Raw genomic sequence first — 10,222 nt, forward strand, 5'->3', positions numbered from 1 at the left:
AAGGATGGTCATCTTTAGGCGCTTCGAGATTTCAAGTCTAGAAACACAATTTTATGTTATTGCAATTAGCATGTATACAAATGAAGCTGTGTACGCTATAAAAGTTTGAAGGACTAAACAATTTTATTTTAGTAAAAATGGCCCCTAATGTGAAATATTTATATATAAAGAGTGGTGATTGTTGTTTGCTTAAGGTCCAGTGGCAAATGTTACATGCATTTTCAAGACGAATTCATTGTAATACAGGTATTTAAGATATAATCTGTATGGATTGTTGTATTCTAAGAAGTCTCTGAAGAGTTTAATACATGTATATTGCTTCAGAACTAAATTTGACAGCCATGTCGGTGGGTGAATTTGCGATGTAAAGCATTATGGCGCACGGTCTACCGATCGCGAGTAAGGAAAATCACGGCCTGTACGAAGTCCGATGGATTGTTATATTTTTCATGTTTACATATTTCTTTTATTTATGTTTAAGATTTTCGATCCCTTCTTGTTTAGTGGTGGACTGGTCATTCTGTTATAGTGAATTAGCTTTTTTGTTCTTATGTGTTTTTCAGAAGTCTTCTGTTAAGTTCAATTTCGGTACATGCGACTATCAGCTAAGAGTATCGACAAAGGGAAGTTTACTTCGACCATATATGGTATTCAATGATATTCTCCATGTCATAGTGTCAAAACGGGTTTGTCAATTATCGTGTGAAAAATTAACGTACGACATTAATTCCATTTTGAGGCTTAAATACTCACATTTATTTACAGTTCCAGTTACATAACTATCTTTGGGAAACTCTTCTCGTTTAGAAGCCAGCACAAATGCTAGTATTGCTAAGAGAGCAGCATCAAATATACCCAATATGGCCAAGATGTATCCCCACCGTACACCACAGTATCCCAGTTTATACTGGTCCGCTGTGCTACCGCACAAATTCCGTACTTCTTGGTGGTCCCAACCACTGGGAAATATCACACATGCAAGGAACATAAAAACAGCTGAAATTAAATTTGAAATGAAATGCTTTTGATTGATTCATTTTGATTTTAACTAAAATTCGAACCCAGTCTGAGTGACTAGAGCATGTAAAAGCAACTGCTTGTCATGCATATGATGAAACCACGAAGAATCAAGAGACAAGTTGTGTCAAGTTTATCCAGAGATGAATTCTTTGGTTTTAAGATAAAACTGTTATATTTTTTTTTTGCAGGAATTATGATCCATTAGAAAGGATGTGCTGTTTTAATTCAAAATTAAGCAAATCAATCTCTAAGAAGTTGTATATTACACATGATGAATTTTTTTAAACCAAATATTTGCTGTCTGAGTACATCAGATTCCAACGTGTATAAACAACACAGGAGCTATATTTTATTTTGCTGTGCAAACGCATGCATACTATAAGTAATAAATACTAAAGTCACTACAGTTGATCTTTATAAAGGTTTACTTAAAATCTTCAACAGAATTACAAAAAAAAATGCTGATTAAATATTTTGTTTCTGACATGAATGAACAATAAGATGTATCGGATAACATTTTTGTAAGGTCGATGTTTGTATTGACACATTGGAACGTTTAAGTTTATTGTCACACACTATACGATAATCACTTTCATTATAAGTAGTTCATGTTGTCATGTTTCAGATATTTGGTGAATTATTGTTACCGTGTTAGAAGAATTTATTCAGTCATAAGATAAAAATGGTCATTGCAGATTTGGGTCGATATTTTTTGAACTAGCAACACTGTTGATAATTGAACAAAATGTACAGTGCCCAGTGATATTTTCCAAAATTCGATATAGATAACTTTTTGATAAACAAAAATACAAACGTGAAGCAAATCCAAGAAACTGTATTCAATAGGTCACATATAACTAGATTTTATTTAAGAGTAAAGGGCTGAAAGTTGGGAGAATAAAAAAGAATTAATTCTAAGTTTACATTTCTCGAGACTGATTTTTGAAGAAAAAGAAAGGAACACAATTACATAAGGAAATTGTATTAAACATGCAAACAATGTTGTTCACTTTGTCAACATAATTCAAAATTATATAATCTTATAATATAGTTGATTCATTGTCAACGTATATTTGTTCCACCTTACAGAAGTTAATCCAGTGGAAACTTTGTTATAAACAATGTCATTATACCTGCACCTGATGGAACAAATATTCTATACTATTTATTCCGTAAGGAACATCTACTGTAATATTTATTCCTGTAGAAATAATATTCTAGAATATTTTTTTCCATTTGGAACTTATTTTCTGAAGGAACTTCTATATTTCGTGACAGAATCATGTACAATATTTATAAATTTTTATAATAGCACAGTATTTAAAATTAACGGATAATATACAACAAAAAATACTTAGATCTACTTAGTGTTTTCATTTTCATCAATAATATAAATAAAATGTATGTATAAGTTATGGGATTCTCCTTATAATAAAAAAATCTAAATTGTCTTGCACCGCCCTGAAGTGCAAATTGATCATTTTGTTAATCCCGTTTTTAAATAACCGCCAAAAGATATGCATTTTTAAACTACAAATCTGACTTAAAATGTAATACCTGATATTAATTCTAGAATACCACAGAGGTAGAAAACGATGGTTTTCTTAAAACAAAAGAACAATAGCAATGCTGCGACAACAATTAGCATAAGTAAAGCTGATACTCCACAGAAAAAAGTAGTGGCTCTGAAGGCGTCGTTCAAAATGGAATTAAAACTTGTAAACGATCCATCACACACATATCTTTGGTATGCAGAGTCCGGTTTACAATATTGAAACACCCCAATATGTCCATAGCCAGTTCTATCATCGTCTGTGTCTCCGATCCAGTGAGGTTGAATGAATGCCACAACATTTAGAATGCACCAAATAATTGTCAATAAAGCCCAAAGAACACACACTGCTCTATACTCTCGCATATACCGAAAATAATAAATCCTTGCAGTCTCCGGATTATACATTGGCTTCTCCATGTTGGAACCAACTTGCCTCCAGTGGTTCCTTGTTTTTGTTTTGATTCTGGAACCACGTTTTTCCTATTTGCAGGGGTGAGGCAAATTGGATCGAAAATTCTATCGCGAAGGAGTTTCCGATCAATGCCTATGTATAATACTAAATTTAGATTTCCAACTGAACCATATCTTTTCAAAACTGGTCGAGCAAGTTTATCAATACACGGTGTGAAGCCAACTTATCCAATCAACACCAGGTAATAATTACCTGTACATTTTGTTTACCTTTTCTTAAAGGTCATACGGTAGCACATGGCTAATCAGTCATGCATGGGTCAAAGGTGATGTAGTATTTTACTATATTAGATACTGTAGCGTTCACTAAAAATTGAAAATCGTGTTATGTCTCTCAAATTAATAGATAATTTAAACAAATATCATAAGTACATTTGATTGACTGAATATTAACTACCAATAAGGTATAAAATACATTATAAATTATCATACATATTTATCGGTTTCTTTGTATAGAATAGAATTGTATATATGTAAGGTCATCATATTTCTCTATATATATGCACAATATTTACTGTTAAGATAAGTATCCTGCAAAATATCAACTATATTATTAACTGGACTGTTCTACTAATTTTACAATAGTCTTTGATCCTTATTTTACCCTTTGACAGGGTTGTCTCTTTGAAATCGCCCATATCCATTCTCAATTTTATAATATATGTAAGACAGATAGATGATACAATATCCTTACAGTGACACGGTAGGAAAATATAATACGTTTTTGTCGATCGTAAAGAAAAAGAGAGAAAAGATATTATTTCTTATGCAGCAAAAATACTGCAATCTGATTGGTTGACTACCCCGGTGTAAATAACACCCCACCCGTGTTCACCCGGGGATAAATAAAATTTTGCCCTAAAAAAATTAAAAAATAAAATTTTGCCAAAATAAAGAAAAAAAATATTTGGAAAAAAAAATATTAAGAAAATGCTAGAAAAAAAAAAATAATTAAAATTTTTCCAAAAATAAAGAAAAAAGTATTTGACAATGAGCAGCAACATGGACATTGAAAAAAAATTATGCTGGAAAATTTTCATCACCATTTTTACAATTTTACATCTTGATTTCAAAATGAGTAAAGGAATTGTTCATAAGAAATAAATTCGTTATCTTGGTGTAATCAGGGGTGTACGGAATTTTGCGCCTCAGGGTGTATGAATTTTCAACAACGGTGTAAAATTCTGTACACCCCTGATTACACCAAGATAACTAATAGTCTCGACGGTTTATTCCCGATTGTCCCACTTTTTAAAATTTTAGAGTTCTGATTGTCCCACATGAAAAGTTCTGATTGTCCCACATTATTTTTTTTATGTGAAATGTTCTTAAATAAACAGATGACTTTGTGTTGATTTTGTTAAAATAACAAGAATTAATTATTAACTTTTATATATAATAGTATTATTTTTGGATTATATCCATTTTATTAAGTATAAGATATGATTTTTTTTAAAATTATGAAATTAATGCACTTTTCATTAAATAATATAACATGTCGTATCTAAAAACATATCTAAAATGTTACTTTTAATTATAAAACATATACAAATAACAACATTTATAATTTTTGTTTTGTTAAGATTCTAAATAAATATCAATATAATGCATACATTTAACATACTTTCTTCATAGATTACGTATCTGCTGTACAGAATTCTGCCAGATCATCTTTTCCGGGAATTACTATTAAAGGCTGTTTTTTCCACTTTACATAATGTATTTGGCGTAAAGTGCAATCATTACAGGGCTCGTCACAAACTACAAAGGGGAACCAGACATCCACCAACTGATACTCAGAGCAGCAGTTCTTCCACTCGTACCAACAGCAGAAGTAAAAGACGTCTGGTTTCATGCACTAGAAGAGTTGGAAAACTCAGACTCAACTGCAAATATTACCCCTTTTACAGATTACGTCACTACACTGCAAATATTGCAGACGCCTGACGCGTCTGGACGCGTTCCAATTTTAAACACAATATGTTCAGTTATTAACATTAGTGTTCCACATTGAACGCCAGCGTTAAAGAATATAACACATTGTGTTCAGTCTTTTAACGCACATATTCAAGACAAGTGTTCTAAATTGAACACTAAAAATGTTCTTATATTGTAATGGGGAGTGAAAAAAAAATTCATCATTTCAGAGTCAAACAGACGATGAATAAGGGTGATTCGTACTATGATTTGACGATAAATGTATTTTAGCTGTATCGGCTTTGTAATTAGTAATTCATTTTAGCAAATGTCCACCCTTGTGCACTGCATTCATGTATTGTAATGTATTCCTATGTTACTTTTATAGGGTACAAACCCACCTATACTGTACTTAAGGGTAATTGTTCGTGCATACCTCGAGAATAAAGAGAACATGTTGCAGTTCAAGAGATGACTACTTATCCTGCACCATAAAAGTACTATATGTAAGTTTAAGAATTTTGAATAGGAGTGCATGTCCATTGACTTCTTACAAGTGCTGTTATTGCAGATTTATCAATAAAATGTGCACCATTCACTTGTTTACATTAATCAGAAAGCTATTTGAGCTAAATTTGATGCAATTACATCATCCGTCAATTATCCGTATACAGATCATAAGTGAAAAAATTACTAAATATCTTTCAAAATAAAGGCAAATGGTAATTAGTTTCTTGAAATGTTAGCAGTTAATTTAGTGACAGGTCTAAGTTGACGATAAAGTTTTGCCTAAAAAACATAATAGCACTTGCTGGACACTTTCTATCATTTTTTTAAAAAGATATAGATCACGAGAGCACATTTGACCACTCAATTACCACTCATTGGCAAATGCATCTTACTCATACACTTCATATTTCACATTTTAGAACTTACGGTTGATGGATAACAAGGTTAAAGAATAATTATAACCCAAGGAGACGAATCCTCTAAAAATGGAAGCTCAAAATCAGTTGTAAACGACTCAAATCATGTTTAAAAGTGTCCAAGGAAGCAGTGTTACATGAACACCGACTCGACTACTAGCATCATATACACAGGGTATTTTATGTTTGATATTGACTATCTGAGTGCTATGCAGCCAGTGGATTATGGAACATTTTGGTGATAAAAGAGTCAGTGGCATCAGTATTTTGTAAAGAAATTCAGAACAGTTCTTGACTTAGGAAGTTGCAAACGATGAGTTAAACATAAGACACTTGACCTTGTTGTAACATAATAATTTTAAATATATGACGAACATTTTGTTTATGAGTAAATATTTGGACACATTTTGCAAATTACAAATGTTATATTTCTAACTTGTCTAACTTGTCATTTTAAAGTTGCTTCAATATTTCACATTTTATTGTACTTTTTTTTTTAAATGTTGCCTTTTTTAATCAATTAAAGACGTTTTTAATCAATTAAAATATTTGTTTTACAAGACCACAATAATGTTTCAGAGAATATAACACTTTTTCTGGAACATGTAAAATTGTGTTCCAGTAATATACACTATGTGTTCTGGATATTAACACATATTTCTGGAACACAGTCCGAGCGTTCCAGAAGTGTTACAAGGCTAAGAACGCGTAACGGCATACAATTTTGCTCACAAGGACATGTTCCAGATTCAAACACTAGGCGTTCAAGAAGTACACGCTATCCGTTCAAGAATAACACAAAGCGCTCAAAGAAGAACAGGCATTTAACGAGATAACTATTATCCAGTACCATGCCGGAGGAGTAAGACCTACAAAAAGAAGGAAATATACCCAACTGAACCAGCGCCTTCAACAACTGAAAGATCAACTACAGAATGATGATATTACTGTATTTCAGTTTGCAGACACTGCCTCCTATTTGTTACATTTGAACTAGATTTGTTTAATGATATTTTGTGCTATGTATGATTAAGCTTTAATGGTATTCTTATGTATTGTGTATGCTTTATTGTTGAACCTTCTACAATGTGTGTGCTTTATATTATCAATTGTGTTCCAAAATGCTTGATTGAAATCCATTATCATACATTAATGAAGAAATGAGTAGTGCTTGATGTATTATATTTTATGACTTTGCATTATTTTCTATGTTTACTGCTATTTCATATTAATATGTACAAAATAAAATATTTGATAATCATTTTATCTTCTTTTTTTTCATATTTTACAAGTTAAATTATTAGTTACCTGTAATTACCTACTTCACACTATAAAACAGATTAATCACAATCAAAACAATTCCCGATTGTCCCACAATTAAACTTCCCAACTGTCCCACAAACATCTTCCCGATTGTCCCACAAAAATTCACTACCTTTTTACCTGTAATTTCAAAAAGTGGGACAATCGGGAAGACACACGAATAAACTCATCATTGATACCAGGAATACAAAAGAGGGACGAACGATACTAGAGGGACAGTCAAACTCATAGATTGAAAATAAACTGACAACGACATGGCTATGAATAAAAAGACAAACAGACTTTAATTTCAGGTTTTAACTGAACCATATCTTTTCAAAACTGTATCCTATTTTTAATTAATATCCCATTTTTTTTATCAATTGTTTGGCTACTATCATGAAGAAAAAAATATTACATTTTCAAAATTACTCTTATTTATACTTTTATTAAAGATGAAAAAAACAATCTGAATAAATCTAAATGAAACAAATTATAGGTTGTTAATAATATTAGAAAGTTTTACAACATTTAGTTGCTTTTTCGTGCAAAGTTGACGATGCTGGCATTTGGTAAATTTGCTTTTTTTTCTCTTTTTTTTTTAAAAACAACAAACATTTTATTTTAATTTTTTAATTTGTTTTAAAAGATTGAAAAAAATATATATAAAAGGAGATGTTTCTATTTCGGAGACCCTCTTTGGATTGGTTATAAAATTATTAGTTTCCACTTAAAGCCAGACAAAAACTCGTAGGTGACACTCGAATAACAAAGTATTAAAAGACTTAATCTAACGGGACCGCAATGAGGACCCAATATTGAACTTTAATGTAAACAGCAATTTGGACATAATCGTATGCTCTCTACAGAAATAGGATACCAGGAGTCCTTTAAAGAGATGCAAAGTATACAACATGACCTCATAAGTTGAAAATAATAAAAAAAACTCCAGCATCATTGCAAAAAAAGAAGAGGAAAAGGCCAAAAGTCAAACTACATTACACTCAAAACAATATAGAATAAAATTGAGAAAGGAAATAAGGAATGTGTCAAAGCGACAACAACCAAACCATAGAGCAGACAACAGCCAAAGGCCACCAATGGGTCATCAATGTAACGAGAAACTCCCTCACCCGGAGGCGTCCTTCAGCTGGCCACTTAAAAAATATGTATACTAGTTGAAAACTAGACTGAGCAACACCAACCCCCCAAAAAATCTCCACATTTCAGGCACCCATCGTGTTGCTCATGTAAGAACAAACCTGTTGAAAGTCTTATTTTGTAGGTCACATTCGACGAAAAGGGGATTGGATTGTGATTACGACAATTGAAAACGTCTTCATCAGTGAAGCAGATATTCCATAACGGTCAACAAACTTGTGATGGCTTCCGTATAATTTACGAAGGGGTGACTCCAATTTTTAATAGCTTTAGCTGGTTTGATAGCTTCCTTATGGGCAACAACCCCTTATCAAGTAAAGCATGCATGATAGTAAATACGACCCCTTGAGTATCGTAGCAACTGGGAGATATATACTCCGTATGCAGGCGCTTCTGGAATGCAGCTTCATTCAAATGGCCCGAAGTTCACAATCAATCTTTTGCTGCAACATCATAGGACTAATACATACACATATCTATTGTTGCAACATGGGACACATACATGAATACAGGTATATAAATTGCGGCAACATGGGACTTATACAAAAATACACTTGTGTATTTGTCTATTGCTGCAACATGGGACTCACTTATACTTAAAAAAAAATCTGTTGCTTCAACAAGGGACATATATTAGAAAAAAAATATATATTGCGACTAAAATAACAATGGGAGCTGACAGTTTATAGTAACCAACTGGATTCGTAAAGGAGTTTTCAGCATTTACAAATATAAAACTGCATACTACATATGTACACATTTGTTTGATTGATTGTTGCTTGCCTAACGTCCACTAACGAGTAATGCATAAGCGGCATGTGTATTTAGGAAACAACAAACTAACAATATCCAATAGAGGATCGTGCACGAATTTCTACTAGCTGCAACTTGAAAAGATAAGCACCTAAGACCGTGAAGGGAGTCATGCAACAGGAACCATAGGGACCCCTGTCAGAGTAATGTTAGCGAGCATAGTATCGACGAGGTGTTTCGAATTTAATGTTTCATATTTTGACTGGATGTGGCTGTCTACATCCCGCACAGCCAATTAAAACAAACGTTTCCTGATTAAAAATACACAGTGTTCGTGACAACTTCTTGTTGACGAAAATCCACAGGGAGTAAGAACCGTATTTAAAATAGTATGTTATGATGCATATCAGCTCCTACTACTGCGCTGTTGATAAACCGATCGGATCATACTGACAGTTAGGCCACCAGCAGAGATCCGGGGATCCAGTGCGAGTAAACGGAAACACTTTACATATTTCGTGCGTCCGAAACACTTTTCTGGATTTATCTTATTTGGTATCTGGGGGCCGTTGTATGAGATTTACAGACTAGAGAATAATATACTGGTCACAAATAAAGAACGGAGAAACATATGGCAAAAAATACAAAAATAGGGAAAAATGGGATGCTCAAATATATATCCGTTCAGAATGGAGAATTAGGGATAACCACCGAAAAATAAAAAAGACAGATACAATTCCTACTTCATCAACAACACTGCCAGACCTTTGGAAGAGCTTTTTAACCGACATTACAAAATCGCATAAAAAAATTACATACATAGCAAGTCATGCGCACATACAATATAAATACAAAAAGTAGAAGTTCATACAGTACGTAAAACACAAGTTCTTAAACACATTTATTGAAGCATAATAATTACGGAATAAAACACAGGATCGAATGTAAAAAGGTTTACAACATATTAAAAAAAAAAAGCACACAGAGAATAGTTGAATAGCTATGAAGCAAAAAATCAAAGGTCTGAGAAGCACTACCGTAGAAATTAACAAAATAAAAAATGCCATATGCTGAAAACAAAGCATTAAACTTATAAAAGGAAGATATTTAACTAATT

The 10,222-nt window shown here is 32.4% G+C and overlaps 1 protein-coding gene and 1 long non-coding RNA gene across 2 annotated transcripts; one reads left to right on the forward strand and one right to left on the reverse strand.

Moving 5' to 3' along the window:
- Window positions 1-753: 753 nt before the first annotated feature.
- Window positions 754-3,218, reverse strand: LOC139487808 (LHFPL tetraspan subfamily member 3 protein-like; the record flags this gene model as incomplete). Its single annotated transcript, XM_071272939.1, is given in 2 exon segments — window positions 754-996; window positions 2,578-3,218. Coding segments are annotated over 2 exon segments (658 nt in total), but the record flags the coding sequence as incomplete, so codon positions are not given.
- Window positions 3,219-4,556: 1,338 nt separating this feature from the next.
- On the forward strand, window positions 4,557-6,324 carry LOC139487695 (uncharacterized). Its single transcript, XR_011655868.1, has 2 exons — window positions 4,557-5,469; window positions 5,893-6,324. It is a non-coding gene; the product is annotated as an uncharacterized lncRNA (long non-coding RNA).
- The last annotated feature ends 3,898 nt before the right edge of the window (window positions 6,325-10,222 follow it).

The sequence above is a fragment of the Mytilus edulis genome, chromosome 1, assembly GCF_963676685.1.
Source record: "Mytilus edulis chromosome 1, xbMytEdul2.2, whole genome shotgun sequence".
Classification (NCBI taxonomy): Eukaryota; Metazoa; Mollusca; class Bivalvia; order Mytilida; family Mytilidae; genus Mytilus; species Mytilus edulis.